This window comes from Dipteris shenzhenensis, chromosome 32 (genome assembly GCF_047967505.1).
Source record: "Dipteris shenzhenensis isolate YYH24624 ecotype China chromosome 32, Dip_SZ_1.0, whole genome shotgun sequence".
In the NCBI taxonomy this organism is placed as follows: Eukaryota; Viridiplantae; Streptophyta; class Polypodiopsida; order Gleicheniales; family Dipteridaceae; genus Dipteris; species Dipteris shenzhenensis.
The window spans coordinates 43,347,150-43,364,947 of record NC_141627.1 but is presented as its reverse complement, the minus strand read 5'-3'; the positions used below and the strand labels follow the sequence as shown (position 1 = coordinate 43,364,947).

At 45.3% G+C, this 17,798-nt stretch overlaps 1 protein-coding gene across 3 annotated transcripts in view; it reads left to right on the top strand.

The window, feature by feature from the left end:
• The window catches only part of LOC147880796 (putative LRR receptor-like serine/threonine-protein kinase At1g63430), a 93,290-nt gene that overhangs the window by 40,845 nt on the left and 34,647 nt on the right, over positions 1–17,798 (top strand). The window contains exons 4-5 of one of the 3 annotated variants that reach the window (XM_087371079.1): positions 12,314–12,449; positions 12,591–12,758. In XM_087371079.1, coding sequence (XP_087227205.1) covers positions 12,314–12,449; positions 12,591–12,758 — 304 coding nt within the window. Of the gene's footprint in view, positions 1–12,305; positions 12,450–12,590; positions 12,759–17,798 lie in introns of all 3 variants that reach the window. The other 2 variants (XM_087371077.1, XM_087371078.1) reach the window with 2 other exon arrangements.

Here is a 17,798-nt window from a genome sequence, read left to right as displayed (position 1 = left end):
CTCTTCACAGGCATGAACAGTGGGAGAAGAAACCTGCAAGTGCATCATCTGGTGTTTTCTCAAAAACATCAAGCTGAAATATGTCATGACAAGAGAAATCACTAATCCATGATTAGTAGACATTAAAACATTATTATATATTATACGCCAATGGTGTAACATGTATATGTATTTATGATGGACACCGACCGATTTGTTATGGCGGTGGATCAACTGAGTAGATAGGACCAATCCTACGGGCAATAGGAAGGAAAGGGTGCATTGAATGGTAGATGCATGGATCATAGGATAAGGGCAGGTGTAAATGGGAAGATGGAACTTGTGTGATCTCAAGGGACATTAATGAAAGGGTATTACCCTTTCATTGCAAATATCACATAGCATTCTCTATTCACCTTGCATTCATCCGCTATCTCTCTCCACCTTGCATGTAGGTCGAAATAGAAACAAGTACTCTCACGAGAGCGCTCTTCCCCATTGGAGGGCCAATTGGCATTCAAATTTTGCTTGCATTGCACACATTTGCATTCTTGAGAAATTAGATCTTTACATTTGGTATCAGAGCTTCGATGATCCACTATCGGGACGGGAAGAGAAGGAGAAGAAGCGAGCAAAGGGAGGGCGCAAGCGTGCGGGACAGCAACCAATGCAACATTCACAGAAGGGAGCTGTATGAGAAGGCAACGCGCAGGGAAGACCGCACGGGAGGCACAGCGGGAGAGCAGCGTAGGAAGGCCACGCGTGTGGAGAGTTGGATAGGAGGGAAAACGTGTGACAACCCCGCAACGGAAGACTTGCAGATCTGCACGCGAAACAGTGTATTGACTGAGATCTGGAAGGCCTTCTGCCAAACCTGCATGTGAAACATCGGTTTGGATGAGATCCAAAAGGTCGACAAAAGGCTGGCTGGGTGGCTGCAAAAGGCTCTCTCTGATCTTGGAAACCGTAAAATCTGGAGCCCCTGAGGTAAGGGCTTTCTCTAATTTTTTTGGTCTTTGGACGGGGAACGGGGTGTCCCAACAGGGCAAACCTCCCCCCCCCTCAGGGCAAACCTCCCCCCCCCTCCGGGCCACCTCTGTGCGAATAGACCCTTAAAACCCTTAAACCGTGAGGAAAAGAGACCCCTCCCGTTCTCCCCAATGGAAAGTCGGATTGGAACAAGATTTTAAGGGGGTTATCCACCCATCAAGTACCCCCTATAACGGGATCTAGAGCTGCAATCCACTCAAAATAAGTAGCCCAAACAGAGTGTACTAGTTTACAGTATAAAAACAAGGAAGGAAGGCTAAAAGAGAAGGAAGAAGAGGTCATTTAAAGTGGTTTTTCGACACAAGTGAAGCGGGAGTCAGATAAGTACCACCAACTCTACAACACTTGACTTTTCTGTAAAATAAACCCCTTTTCTGAAATTACAACAAGTCATTTTTTCTCTTGTATTACTAAAAGGAAAGAATGGAAGGAGAAGGGATTATTAATAATGAACTTATGCTTTTTCCTCCACTACCAGAAGGAGATAGGGAGAGAACACCATCACCTCCTCCTGAAGAGGATAATGTAGATGAGAGTTACACTTATATTGAGTATGATAACTCATGTATAGAATTACCTTCACATCTCTCCTTCAAGAATCTCTTGATAGGGAGTTTTTCTTTAGAAGTGAAGGGAGAAACGAGCCCATCCAAGAGCAAGGCGCTGAGTTTATGCCTTTAGTTCAAAAGCCCATACACATGGATTATAATCCAAGTGCAAGAGGGAGAGAGGAGTCTCCAGTTGCTAAGCTGGTTTCTCAGCTTGGCCATATGATTGAACAGTCCATTATGACAAAATTTGGGACTAAGAGAGAAAGAAGTATTTAGCAGCCCTTACCCCGAAAGTGAGGTATGAGGTTGAAATGTTCAACCCAACCACCTTGAAAGACCTCACTAAATTGGCTGAGATTGCTGAGAGGAAATTGAATCCTCGGAAACCTTTCAACAAAGGAAAAGAGAAAGCTATTGTACAAAATGTTAGCAACCAATCACGTCCTGGATGGATACCATTTCCCAACTCACAAATAGAGTGGAGAGCTGTACAACCAACGAATTCCTCATTCTGTGAAGATGGAGAAGACACCCGCAAGCAAGCCCTATAGATCTGCACGCCTCTCAGGCGGTCGCTTGAGATCCCATCGTCCCTCGCACCCATATGGCGCACAAGGTATAAATGGTATCTTGCCAAATGGCAACGAGGGTGGCTGCTTGGGGGAGCTGCTAGCCACCCATGACCAAATTGCAACCGACAATCCAAATGTTCCAAGCAGTGATGTTTGACACCGTCTCCCACACATTGTCCTTTGGAGAGGATGTGGGCCGTTGACAAGGAGGAGGGGTCGGTCTTGATTCTCAATCCGGAGGACCCTCTGCCCCTGAATCCTAGAAAGTATATCTAGTACTATATACATAGAAATACACACTTTTTTTTATAGTGAAATCTCTCCCCTTGTGATTCTTCTTGATATAAGCTGGCAACCTGAATTTTTGAACCACAGGGTCAAAAACTTGTCTGAACCAAGGATGAAAAGTATCCAATGAAAAAGGAACATTTGCATCTTGAAGAGAAAGAGACTATGGCACCGTCTTCACAGGCATAGGGAATTGAGTACCATCTACACACTCTGACATAGGAGTTGCAGCTGATAAATCATGACACATCATTACAGCTTCACCTTCTGCATCAGCCTGAGTTGTACCATGTGCATCATCCTGTTTAAGCCGGTCTTCAACATGTAACTCCATATCCTGAAGAGAAGTATGCTGAGTATGCTCAATAATAGACTGATCCCGAGCTGCTTTAACAACAAATGGATTAACCTGAGAACAATCTGGTGCTGAAACATCTTTAACCCACTTCCATATCTTAACTGTATCCCAGAAGAAGAAAAACGGGAGAAGGAATTGAGGTACCTAGAGCTCGAGTAGAAGTGCACGGGACTGCATTGACTACATAGAATCACACACACACTTTTTTTTTTTGGGTGAAATCTTTGATTGATTACATTATATGAGTAGCAACCTCAAAATAAGTTGCTACAATTACATCAACTGAAAATTTCAGTATATGCCAAAAAGACCTCATGATCTATGCAATGGGTCTGCAAGCAATCAAAGAAAGATTGCTGCAGAGAACGCCTAAAAAAGCCAAACAGAGAGAAAGTAGGATCACCAAAGACTTTAGAATTCCTATATGTCCATAAAGTCCATAGTGCCCAATAGCGAACCCAAACGAAGAAAAGATGAAACTCCGGTCTGGATGGATGAAACCCAAATACCCAGAAGAACTTCCCAAACGGAACAAATGGGAATCTCGCTCGCAGGCGCTGTCAAAGCAGATCAAAAAGCTCACGAGAGCACGAACAATGCCAAAACAAGTGAGGCACAGTCTCCGAAGAAGCATAACATCTATGGCAAAGTGCAGGAGCAATGTGTTGATGAGCTAATGGAAACACTCCCAAAAGAACTCGCCAAAAGAAAACCTGTCGCCGAAGCGGTTCTTTATAGGCCCAAAGTTGCTATAATCTTTTTCTCCACCACTTGGCTGGGCGATGCATTCGCCAAACAGAATCACCTCTCTCTGAAACCCAAGGTTAAGGCAAAAGGATTTTATATAATGTAGGTATAGTAATCTGAGATAGCCTCAAAGGACGAGAAGAGGACCCTGGAGAAGTCAAAGTCCAATCTTCCAACTGGTCCTGGAGTTCCAAAGGAGGAATCGGAACAAAAGGCGAAAGCATAGAAGTAATTTGTCGCCACAAAGGACGATAATGAGAGCCCCATCCATATGTAGTGGGGAGCACAGTACCAGCATCATCTATAACATCAACAACCGAGGTGATGCCTTTAAACGAGACAAAGTAGGAACGTCGAGGTTCCTATAAAGCCAAGGGAGGCTGAAAGACTTTCAACCAATGAATGCTTTCAGCTCTCAAAGAATTCCCAAGCAAAGATTACCATCCATTCCATTCCAGATGAGAAAGAACATGCCTCCAGTCAAGAAGCAAGCGGGAGACAAAAGGGAAGCCAGGCAAAGTGCCATCAGTGCAGTCAAAAAAGAAATCCCAGTGATCGAGTTGTCAATGACCAAACACAGAAATACTGATATGAGTGACTAGAACCCTATTCATAAGAGCCCAAGGTTGATCACCTTGCAGAAATTGCAGCAACATTTTTCCCCTGTGGGCAAGAATATGCACATGAATATCCATGATGTTCAAATCCACCATGCATCTTGGGAGAACAAATGTGATGCATCGAAAGCAGCCTGAGACTTTTTCTGCCATGTTTGGATCATCAGAAGATTTCCATAAAGACAGACATGAAAGATGTAAGATCTGCCTTAGTGAACATGATCAATGGCGTGCAAAGGCCAGTTTGCCAGTTTCCAATACTCAAGCTTTTTCCGAAGGTTAGCCAAAACCCAATCAATTTGTTGTCGGCGAGTGAGTTCCCACCCCAAAGGGTAACCAAGATGACGAACAAACTGAGTGGGTGGAATGATATCCTGGAGCCATAATATACTATGCCAGTCTTTGGAATGCAAAGGGAGCAGCTTAGACTTCTGAAAATTAACATGAAGACCAGCTGCCAAACCATAAACAAAGAGGGCGTGCACCAAGGCACCAAGATCATGGGGCGTATTCTTTGGGGTAAAGAAAGAATCATCAGCATAAGCTTGAGCAACCATGCTGCGATTAGCATCCAATTCCAATCCGAGAATGCAAGAAAAAATTCAACAGTGAGACCATCCCATCCTGGAGATTTCCATCTGCCACAGGATCTCAGTGCATCAGACAAATCCCTTTTAGTGAAGGGATGTTCAAGTTCCAAAGCCTGAGCATCAGACAAAATTGGATGAATATGCTGCAAAAGAAGCCGACGTGCAGACACGACCCGAGGAGAAAGAGTATCCACATGCCCAAAATGAGTGGAGAAGTGCTGCACACATAAATCATCAAGCTCTGAACGAGATGTTGACCAAGAGCCATCAGGCATCCGGATCCGACAGATATTGGCAGCCTGTCTTTTGTAGTGTAAACTCTTAAAAAATTGCTTGGAAGAGCAACCTTTATCCAAAAATGCCCGTTGTCTGGATCGAGCTTATTTAGCAAGCTTTTTGCGATCATTGGATTGAAGAGAGAATTGAGCCTGACATAAGAGCATGCTTATCTCTGAAGACAAAGGGCGAAGATGAGCAAGCTCAGTCAAACTCTGACAAGTAAATTTGGCATGTGCTACAGTCTCCCTTGTGGCTTGCATATAGGATTTGCCATAATCTCGAATAACTGCTTGCATCCGAGCAACAAAAGCCTGCCAGGCATAATCCAAACCAATGTGTATCTGAAGAGAGAGAGGCTGAATAGCATCAGAGACCAAGGCCTTAAAGTTAGCATGCTCTAAATAACTATTATTAATCAGCAAAAGCCTTCGGCGAGGCAATCTGTTAGTGGGAAATTCATATAAGGAAAGCCTCAACCAAAGAGGAGCATGATCCGAATGTGTGAAAGCATGATCAACCCAAATTTGACAAGTAAAGGCATCTCAATGCTGTCGATCAATCTGATACCATTTGTCGAAGCGTGCCCGATAAGAAGATTGAGCATTATGCTGAAAGGTATAGCTCGGAAGCATGGACTGGAATTCCTTCCAGAGATAACCAAGTGCAACTGAAGCAAAAAATCAGACCATGCCTGTGTTTCAGAAGCCAACATATGAGTGTGGCCTGAGGTGTTGCCCCCCGATTAAGGGGCATTATTAAAGTCACCACAAATGCAGGCATGTTGTCGCCATGGATAAGTATGCATGGCACCCCAGATCAAAGCTCTATCATGAGAAGATTGGGAGGCATAAACCGATGCAAATTCAAAAATTTCCCCTTGAACAAGGCGTTGAACAATAATCCATCTACCATGGCAATCATTGAGAGCCACAACAGGTTGAAGGTCGTGCTTTACCAAAAAAGCCACACCAGAAAAGGACTGCTCTCCAGCATAGAAGATATCATAACCAGTAAAATGGCCTATCTGACCAGCATACATATGCTGATTATGCTCTTGCAAAGCAACTATATCAGGCTGCAATTGCCTGATATACATCCAGAGACCAGTTCGCATTTGCAACCATCACACATTCCTTGTACATTGAGAGTAACACACTTCAGATGATCAAGCATATTTACAGTTATGGGACAGGTATGTACAGCAACTAACGGGCTGTCTACGTCTGCATTTCCACCTTAATGTTCGGGCCTCTGCCCTGGGATGAAGCATCAGCTTGAGGAGAGGACAAAAGTGCAGCAACTTCTTCTTCAGGAAACAAGGTCCGATTTGCAGTCACAGCAGCCTAGGTCACCAGAGTTTTCAGTAGGTGTTTTCCCATGAGAGGATGCACCACTCCAAGTCCGAGAAGGCAAAGGTCGCTTGGGGGAGATCACTTTGCGAGGAGTTTGCCATCCATCAATCAAATTTTTTTCCTTCTTCCCCTGAGGTGGAGAGGACAAAGGCACAGGAAAAGAAGCATTACCATTTGAGACAGTCGGGGCTCTGCCTTTGTCTTGAACAGAGAAAAACTGTTTGACCCCTTTGTTTTTTATCACAGAAGAGGCATTTGCATTCTTATTCAAAGGCTGAACCATTTCAGCTTGCACTGGCATCCGTGGAGCTCAGGAAGGGCATTGTGAAGCCATGTGCCCAAATAGTAACCAAATATGAAGCTTTCACAAAATGAACTAATAGAAGTGTTCACAATTTGCATTAGTGAATATTTTGAGAGAATAAATTTAAGAATGAAACCTCATTTGGTATCTCTTTGGGGAGCATTAACATGGACAATGTAGGATACGATTGTTGGCTAGATTTTTGAAAGTCTATACTCGCAAGTTTCCCACTTTGGAGAAGTCATGCACCAACTAACCAATGTAATGGAACTACTAAAATCTCAAACGCTCCATAATGTATCTTTGGATAGAGACTTTACTCAATAAATACCTACAGTAACATATCTCAAAGCACCAAGGGAAGCTGCAATTTTAGGTAGAAGAGAAGACAAGCATTGAGGAAAATCCACAACTTCTATCCAAACAGGGCAACGATGTCGAATCAATGCTTGATAATCCCGAGTGGGAGACCAGGGTAGGACATGGACCATCTGCTGACCATAGAAGAGAGGAGAGTGTTCCAACAAAATCTGACGGTGCTCCTTATCAGCCATGATCTCAAAAAAGCCCCTCGCTGCATAATGAACTTTTTTGACATAAGAACCACCCAGGGTTCGAGTCAACCAATTCCCAACATCAGCTGCAGCAGGCATCCGTCCTGGGAAGAAAATTATAATGGCATGCTTTGCATACTCCTTAACTGGATCAAATATATCATCCACTTCCACCATAATGCCAGTGGTGGGAAGTGGATCTTTCCAACCTTTGCGGGTGTCTTCAGACCCTTCATGCATAACCTCATAAACAAGCTGAGCCTCAGCAGAGTCATAAAGGGAATCATCTGAATCCATCACCTATTTTTGTTTCTTGTTGGAAATCGACTTGTCTTTGTGAAAGAATAATCCACCATTCGAGTTAAGGAAAAGGCTTGGAAGCAGCAACGCTTTACAAGGAGGAAAGCACAGCAGGTACAAAACTATACGGACAAAATTGTACGGATTTTTGACATTACCTTTTTTTTTTTTTTTTGGTGTGTGTGTGTGACAATAAAACTGTACGGATTTTTCCGACTGTATGGATTTTCTTGGCTATACGGACAAAATCGTACGGATTTTTGACAGTACGATTTAAAAAAAAACAAACAAATTTCTTCGAGTTTTTTGACAGAGCGTACGGACACAAAACGGGCATCAAATGGAACCTTGAGGGTGTCAAATTGAGGGAGAAACAAGCAGTTGCAGCGTGGGAGCACGAGATCTCTCTCTCACACCCTGAGACTAGAACTCACCACCACCACACACACTCACACACACACACACACACACACACACACACACTAACACCAAACTCACACAAACCTTTACACACACACACACACACACACACACATATACACACACTTTTTTTTTTGTAAAACCAAGATACTTATATTATGAAACATTCATTTACATCCAGGCAGTGCTCAAAAGAGAGCTAAAGCCCTATCCATCAGAAGCAGTACAAGAAAAGTTGAATACAAGAAACATCCAAATCTTCCTCATGTAAGGCATCATATAAAGACTGCCTTAATGAGGCTCTGAAGAACTCATAAGGATGCTGAAGGGGAGAATTCAGAAATGCTTGATTGCGCTGCAGCCAGAGGGTCCATAAGGCCCAGTATCTGATCCAGTGGAAGAAGAGAGAATACTGTGACAAAGAAGCTGATAGTTTGCCATACATCACACACACACACACACACATCACACACACACACACACACACACACACACACACACATCCTTATACCCGCCCCTCTCAAGTGAGAGAGGTCTCTCACACGTGCCTTTGTCTCACTTCTTTGGGAGTTGACTCCATGCCCCAAAAGAACTAGTTGTGATACTATCCCATTGTGCCCAGCCAATGTGTGTGAACTCCCCCAGCATGTGTCCATCTTGGTCGCAAATCTTTCGATGCCAAAGAAGGGGCTGTTGCTCTTGGTCACAAATCTCCGAATGCCAGCTGTTGCTCCCACTCCTCCCAGTATCATTGTGGGATGGTTCTGATGAGGCCCCCAGACAATCGCTGCCTAAGAAGGATAAGGTAATGAATGGACTAAGCATCCTGGTCTTGCCCACTTCACCTTGTCAAGTAGTGGTGTTTTCCCTCTCGGATCTTGCAAACAGAAAGCTTTCTTTCAACTTCAATTGGTGTTTGGATTTCAGGATTTTCTAACTTTCCTAGGTCAAAGAGTAAAAAAATATTGTTTAGGAAGAAAAGACACAAAGGCATGAGGGTATAACTTGTGCTGTTCCTTTTCTAACATTTTCTGGTGGTGTAATGTGCAAGCTAGTGTTACATGCCTTCTGTGGCCAGCAGTAGAGTTGGATTTAAGAATTCGACATTGTGATACAGTAAAGTTGCAGTCCTAGAATGGTTTGTCAAATGACAAACTACCATGGCTAGATGCGCTTATACATTTTTATTTATTTTTGGGTGAGCTGTGTTTTCTACTTGGGTGAGCTGTTTTTTCTGCTGCTCTTTAGATCGTATTGTTGCCATGTACCATGATGTTGCAAGCTATGGAGAAACGACTTGCGATTGTGTTCAACTTGTTATTATCTATGTGTGCAAGAAAGAGAGAAAGGAATAACCAAACTGTATCAATAAATAAAAATTTTGATATCTTTGAACAAACCAAAGAGCCTTTGTGACCACAAAATTGCACTTTATGCTTATCGTCTGTGTGTGTACATGTGTGTGTGTGTTTGCGTGTGGTACGTGTGTGTGCGTGCATCCTTTGCAATATGGCTTCGTTCCCCGTAGGCATATCACAGATAATATTGCCAATGCTTATATTGGGATTGAATATGCCAAATACACACAAGAGGATGTTCTGCTCTTACAGGATATTGCAAAAGCCTTTGATACAGTTCAATGGGAATTCATCTCGCAAACAATGCGAGCTTTGGGGTTTGGAAAAAAAATGCAGCAGGTTATTTACTGGCTTTACAGGGACATCAATGCTGCTTGCATTCTTTCTGGAGATCTCTCTGATGAGTGGACTCTTCGTTGTTCGGTTCGTCAGGGATGTCCCCTTACTGCTTTATTATATGCCATTGCTACCGATGTTGTGCTGCAATATATTGATCATCTCGTAGCTACAGGCTCCCTTCATGGTTTGGACTTAGATGCAAATCGCAGCATGGTTGCTCAAGCCTATGCTGATGATTCTTTCTTTATCCCGAAGAATACGCAGAATGATCTTTCTGCTTTGATGCAAGCTCTCTCTGTTTATGGTTTGGCAGCTGGTCTTCATGTAAATTTTCAAAAGTCTAAGCTGCTCCCATTGCATTCTAAAGACTGACATAGTCTTTTTTGGCTTGCGGAATTCATTCCACCCACTCAGATTGTTTGTCATCTTGGTTATCCTTTGGGGTGGGGTCTCCCTCGTCGTCAACAAACTGATTGGGTGATGGTCAAGCTTCGGAAAAAGCTAGAATATTGGAAATTGGCAACCTGGCCGTTGCATGTTTGGCTTCGGATAGTGTAGTTTATTTTGGTGGCTTATATTCAGTTCTATCTGCCATTGATTTTTTTTACTAAGAAGGATTTGTCTTCCTTCATGTTCACCATTATGAAAATTTTTTGGTGGTCAAAGCACAGCAAGAAAAGCTTGCAGATTCTTCCAGTACAGAGATTGTGCTTGCCCAAATTGCATGGAGGGTTGAATATTCTTAATATACATGTGCACATTTTAGCTCATAAAGGCAAGATGATGCTTCAATTTCTTCAAGATGATCAGCCTTGGGCGGCTATGATGTGTTCCTTATTGGTTCACATCACTACTACTGCATTTGGTTTTTGGCAACCCACACAGTGGGATTTTCTTCAAGGCTGTATTGAAGACACAATCAAAGGTTGCTCTATGGTCTCTCATATGTTTTTTGATTGGAAGCATATTCTTTCACACTTGGCATGGAATGGAAGAGACTCTTTAAAGGGTAACTCTTTGCGAGCGGAGAGCATCCATTGGTCACGAGCTTTCTCTACTCCCTTGGCTTTGCAAGAGCCTCGACACTCTTATTTTCTTAATTCAAAAGGGATTGCAGTTGTTGCAGTTATCAATGATGATGGCTTCATTTTATCTTTCCCTTTGGCTGCTGTAAAATATGGTTTGGGCATGTACTATCGTCTAGTATAGCAGGTCATTTCTCGAATGATTTAGCCATTTCGGCCAGTACCGCCATTACAGTTTCAAGACAGGCTTCAGGATTGGACTCTTCCTTTATATTACTTTGTTCGTCCTTTGAAGATGTCTCATATCACAGTCTCTTCTCTATATAAAGTTTTGTTATCACCACCTTGGGTGTCAGACAGAGCTAATCAGATTTGGGCATTGCATCGTCCACTCAAATGGTGGAGAAAGAGATTAAAGCAGATTTGGCACTCTAAGCTTCCTTTATGCCAACAGGTTTTTTTATGGCATGTTTTGCTGGGGGTTGTACCGTCAGGACAACTTTTATCTTGTAGATGTATTGCTTCTGCTCTCTGTCGTCGGTGTTTAGCTCCCGGGGAATCTGTATCTCATATCTTTTGGAATTGCTCGGAGACAGAATTTCTTGGGTATTCTTCACGACAGATTGAGATTAAGATTCTCTCAGGCTGTTTCTGGAAAGCAATTTTGGTTGTTTGGGATCTATCCCAAACGGCCAGATTTTGCTTTGTTCTTTACGTGGGTTTGCTACTGGGCACTCTGGACTCTCTGGAAATCTAGAAATCACAGAGTCTTTGGTGATCCAGTATTTTATAATTTTGTATTTTTTCGTCGTTCTTTGCAACAATCGCTCTTCGATTGTTTGAAAACTCACTGCATAGATTAGGATGTATATTTGTCCTACATGGACATCTTTGCTTGATGTGCTATTTCCGCTTACCAGTTTTTTCCTGGCTAGCTATATTGTAATTTAAAGCAATCAAAGATTTTACCCCAAAAAAAAGTGTGTGTGTGTGTGTGTGTGAAAGACTTTTTCTTTGGAGATGTATGACAGGTACATTGTCAGTGGGGGTCACACTTGCTAAACGTCGCATTGCACCATCCACATGTTTAAGATGTCAGGCTCCTTCAGAGACTGTTATTCATTTGCTTTGGCACTGCCCGTGTACTAGGATTCTCCTCATGAGAATTTCAGATTATCTTTTTATCCGTTTCCCGAGTCACAGATTTGGGAAACATTTCTGGCTCTTTGGCAGATTTATGAAGTCTTTGTCTCAATACTCACTATTTCTCTCTTGGGTGCGATATTGGGCTCTTTGGACAATCTGGAGTGAGCATAATTTGGCATACTTGGGTCGGCAGATTCACAAGTCGTATGAATCTTTCCGAGCCTCATTGCGGCAATGCTTATATGATGCCTGCCATGAGGGTGATATGGATGCTTCTTGCATAGAGCTTTTCTTTTTATGTTTCTGATCTTTGGGATACTCTCCATTTTGGAGACCTCCCATCATGTAAATTTATGAGCATATAAATATACTGCACTGGATATTACCAAAAAAAAAATGTGTGTGTGTGTGTGTGTGTGTGTGTGAGAGAGAGAGAGAGAGAGAGAGAGTACCAGGTAATATCTTTATGTGTATAGGCTTCTAGGTGGGAACAATCTACGTGGCTCTATTCCCAGCAATCTTGGTGAGCTAAAGGACTTGAGAGTCTTGGATCTGGGTGAGAATAAGCTTTTGGGAAAAATTCCTCCAGAGATTGGCAATGCATCAAACCTTACTAAATTGTAAGAAAAGGATTTAAAGTTGCATGTTTTGATATCATTTCACTGATCTAGCTTGTATAGCTATGTTGATTTCCAAATCGTGATAGTCAAGAATGTAAGACTATCAGTGTTTCTGACAATCATTGTGAATCATTTTTGTAGATACCTTCACAGCAATTTTTTGGAAGGTGACATTCCTGCTGAACTTGGTGATCTTCATATGCTCTATGAGTTACGGCTGGACAGAAACAAATTGGGTGGTAATTTACCAGTTGGTGACTCAACAATTCCTAAGCAACCCCTGGACAACAATATCCATCTTGGGAGTTCGTATGTTAAATTGTCCACCCTCTGACTCAGTCTTTACTGCCGATTATTCTTGTATGTATAGCCAAGTAACATTCTTACTGATAGCTCTCACATTTGATAACAATTTCTTCCAGTTTCAGATTGGAGGAGCAAGTCTCCATTTTCTATTTCTGCAATTAAGTTTCTATTTAGAAAAGTGGCTTTTACAGCCATGTCTCCATTTTCTATTTCTGCAATTAAGTTTCTATTCTATAGAGTTCCCCTGCCCCTGTCCCCCTCTTTTTTTTTTTTTTGAAGGGGCCAGCCTTGATCCCAATAGTGCTCATGATCTCCTTTGTCCACCCTGTACCTATTCGAACCGTGCCTGATATCCTCTCATAGAGTGCCATTACTGCCCGAATGACCTCTTGACCATACCCTAGTTCCTACAAACTTTTGATAAGGTGAGCTCTGGGCACAGGGACAGGCAGGTTTCTGAATCTAGATCACAATGCACATACTCATACTCAGAGGTGTCATTGAGGAGGCCAGAGCACGGAGGGTTTATGGCTGCTTTGCTCCGTACTCTGCCCTCCTCAATGACACCTCTAAGTATGAGTATGTGATCTAGAGTCAGAAGCCTGCCCGTCCCTCGGCCATGAGTCCTTGAAGCTCTAAAACCAGCTAACCTCTATGTCAAACATAGGTGCATGGATCTTAGACATAAATTGCCCAATCATAATGGTCCTGTAGTTTTTTGGGCTTATGGGATCTCCTGCCTTGTGAACCGGAGTGATGGTGTTTAGGGTCCAGGTTTTAGGAAAACCGGTGCAAATTGGTTTTTTAAATTTTTTTGCTAAGATCGGGCCATAGTGTTATTTCAATATGCAATGAATTCAATACATAGTCCTTGACGATCCTTAGCTCGGACGTTATGAAGCTTCAAAGCTGCACGTTTGATACCGCTCGCTGTGAAAGTATGCAAGAAACCGAACAGGGTTAGTGTGGGAGGTCAAGTGGTGTCTGGTGAGGAAAGTCATATAGCGTGTATGCATAAGAGAGCCATAGTGTGGTGTCTGTTAGAGAGAGGGTGTTGGCCTCTTGAGAAACTTCTACTAGAATTCATTGGAGTTGTTACTAATCATAATGTTTATTAACTCCTCCTCGTTCTAACAAACGAAAGTTTGCTTCTTCCAGTGGACCAGAGGAGGACAGTCCTCTCATATCATCTCTCCCACACTTGGGAAGGTGATGCCTAATCTCGAATCTGAGTTGACAGCATAGGTCCTTACACTCACCATTGTACCAACTATTGCAGGGTATTGAGCCAAGAGACGATTGACGTGTGGAATGGCTCACCTCCTCTCTTGTCTCCTCCTTCCGTGCCCTTCCTCCCCTCCGACCTCTACCCCTCTGCCGCCCCATTTGTCCTCTTGCCAGCCCGCTGCACAACCTCTGCTGGCCGCGCAGGCTGTGGGCTGCGCTGCCCATCTTGCCCTCCTCCGCGTATTCGCGGCCACATCCCCTTGGGAACCGCTTGCAGCACCCAGCAGCGGGCCGCTGTTGCACCTCTAGTGGGCTGGAGGCCACCTCTCCAGAGCACCTCAAGGGCCTTCCCTTAAGCTTCCTTTGTTGCAGGAGGGCACGCTTCTCCTTAGCCCTCCATCCCAAGGAGAACAACGCTGAGGACCCTCGATACCTCAAGTGGTGGATAGCGGGCTGGACTTTTGCAATCGCTCCGGCCCCTCTCAGATTTGAGGTGGCTTGCAAGTTTTTATTGGCCCTATGGTGTGACGATTTTAGTGGAAACTTTCAGCAAGAGCCTTGAGGAACCCTTTCAGTGCCAGGGTTCGAGGGGTAGAGGTTGTGGGCATGCTCCGGTGGTGCTCTTGGAGGGCTTCGGCCCTCCCTTTGCTTTCTCCTTCTTTCATTTAGGCAGCAAAGAGCAAGTTTCTTTCTTCTGGATTTCGAATTTTGGAAGTGACCACTGGTCGCAAGAGGAGCTCAAATGGCAGCATCCTTGATCCCCTCAACTGTCAAGGTTCAGTTAGAAGTGGTTGGATACTGGGGCTCACACCCATGAGAAGGCAGGTACGAGAGTGGATCCATGCGAGTCGCACACTAGAGGGTGACCACATCCATGAGGCCACCATCTACTATAGGTTTTTCGTTCCTCCAGTTGATCTGCCCCGACACCTCCCAAGTCTTCTTAGAGTAGAGCCTTCTTCCTTTAAGCCTGCACTTGGTCTACTTTATCCCTTGGTACATGGGTTCACTATGGAGGACATGAGTCGACGCATCAGGTGCCCTATTTCCCAGTGCTCCCGAAGGAGTGCCGGACCATTCTCTACTCCATCGGACGAACTTTTGATATAGTTCTAGAGACTCCACCCCTAATGGCCGCCTCAGTGGTAGTAGATGATGGGGTCCCCCAGCTCAGGTTGGTTGTAGCGCACCCAAAGACCCTCCCAAAGGAGATCTTCCTCAAGACACTTGACGACGGAGAGTGTAGGCAGAGGATCGAGGTCTCCGGATTACCAAGACAATGCCTACGTTGTTGCAGGCAGATGGGTCATCTAGCCTGCTAGTGTCGGCATGGTCAGGCCAGGGTTTTGACTCATCCTTGGCAAGAGCAACGGGATGCTCACCCGGAGAGAGCCCCGCACGAGTCAGGTCAGCAGATGGAGTCCTAGACCTTGTGGGTGGAGCCCTTGAGAGGGGCTTGGACCATGGTGAAATGTAAGAGGTATGGCAATAGGGCTAGGTAAAACCGCAGGAGGAGACGCCTTGCACAGAGGATGGCGGAGGATGACATGGAGCCGCCTCCATAGGGAAACCAGACAAAGGGAGACTTTGGAGGCTTCCGTCAGACTCCAGAAAGACTACCTTCAATGCCGTCCCCCTACGGCAAGATTCCCCAACGCAGTGTCACAGGCACCCTAGCAGGTCCCTGGTGCTTCCCCCGCCGCCCCGAAAGTGGCCCCTGCCCCCCCTCTTCCCCTTCGCCTCCACGTGACCTTCCATCCCCTCCTCCGGAACCCCCCCCGGCCTCCCGCGGCCCCTCTCCTCCTTCCCCGACCCGCCCGACCCCCCCTATTGCATTGACTCTCACCACCCGCCCCCTTGCCACCCCCTCTCCCTTTCTTTTGGCCCCGCTCCTCCTGTTGCAACAGAGCCCACCTCCTCTTCTTTCTTCCCTCGCTAAATGCTCCCCTGCCCCAAAGCCTTCAAGTAAGTGCGAGAGCGAGTCGCCCGCTCCCTTTGTAGATGAGGCCTCCTCGCTAGAGCTCGAGCCCTCTCTCGCTTCGTCGTGGGACTCGGCTTGGCAGACTCTGGTGTCAGGTGGCTTATTTTCTCAGTCTCCTAGTCCGAAGCCCCGCCCTGGGCAACGCTTGCGCAGAGAGTTCTGGAGGCTGGGACCGTGGAATTACTTGGAGATCCTTGGCGAGTACCCCCTCGCGCTTGAGATGATAGTTATGATTTTGCAGGCCCGCAAAGGGGGATCCGGTGTGCGGCCAAGCTAGGACTAGAGGTCTCCTTCATGATGCAGTGAGCTTCGAAGTGGGAGTGACTCCAGTCATACCCTTGATCCGGTTTGAACGGACACGGATTACTCACGCTCAAAGCCTCCGTCGAAGTCACAGAGATCCGAGATTGTTTTGGAGGCTCCTTCACATAAGGGAGCCCTGTTCGCTTACGCCGCCTCCCCATGAGTTGGAGCATCGTGAGTTAGAACATGCATGGACATGACCTGCAAAAGTCAGCCACAGTACCTAATTCTTGGGCAGGATCTTCAAAGAGTGGTTGTAGGTCGGTTAGTGGACTTTCTTCTAGTTCAGGAGCACATGTTTTTCAGCGCGGCAAGCATTAGTCATCGCCACCATCTTCTCCTGGAGAGCGGAGTTATGGTCCCCCACGGTAGGCCGGAGTGGGAGGGTCTACATTTTGGTATCTCAGACAGCGGCCCTAGAAGTTTTCGACCAACGGGAGCTTATCCAAGGCAAGGTAGTGGGGGTGGTGTACATGCGAGAGAGTCCAGGATTGGGATTTTGAACGTTTGCGCACCAACATGCAGGCAACACTACCTAGCTTTTTGGAGGAGACTGTCAGACAGCCTCCCTGACGTTTGTTTCTGGATTCTTAGAGGTGACTTCAACAACCCGAAATTTGGGGAGGACAAGTAGGGAGGAGCCTCATTTGCAGAGATGCCGGAAGCAGAGAGGGGCATGTGGGAGCAGTTCATCTTTGCGCTCAGAGGTAGGGATCCGTGGTAGCAATTCACCAGGACCCCCGGCAGCCTCCACTTCTTCGGTCAGAGGAGACATGATGGCCTGCTTGAGCGCATTGACAGATTCTATGTTGGGGACTGGGCTTTGCTTCGGGGGGCGCTCTATTGGCATTCTAGTAGGCATGACGATGTCCCGATCACTCCCCAATAGTGCTCCACCTAGAGCCACACCACCAGGGCCTTCCCCAGAAAGGGGCTTGTATTCCAGATGCACTACTTTAGGAGGAGGAGGAGGAGGTGCAGCAAGCAATAGCTTTAATTTGGCAGCAGCCCAAGGAGAGGGTTGGTCTTCGTGGGTTGCCGAGGCAATCCTTCAGAGTAGCAAGGAGTTGCAGTCCCAGGCTGTGCGATGGAGACTTGCTCTGCAGGAGCACAAGCGCGCATTGAGGTGGGACCTCGCTTCCATAGAGAGACTCAGAGAGCAAGACCCGGGTTCCCAGTAGCTTAGTGACCATTATGAGGGTGCGACGTTGGAGCCACATGATGCAGAGCTCAAATGAGCTGAGTATTCTTACCATTCCACGAGGGCCAAATGGGTACAATAGGGAGACTGAATGACCAGACAATTCTTCTAGATCACCGGGCCACGATCAGCCGAGTGATTTATACAACACAATTAAATTGAAACAATTGATCCCAAGCCAAGCAAGGAATTTGCCACGTTTTGATTGGCACAATGATGTAGCTCGCCCTCAAGTGAACGAAGAAATAAATCAGAAACACACTCAGCTCAGAGACATTGTGTAAGTGGAACACTTTTATTACATAAAATGGGGAAAACTAGGAGAGTCCAT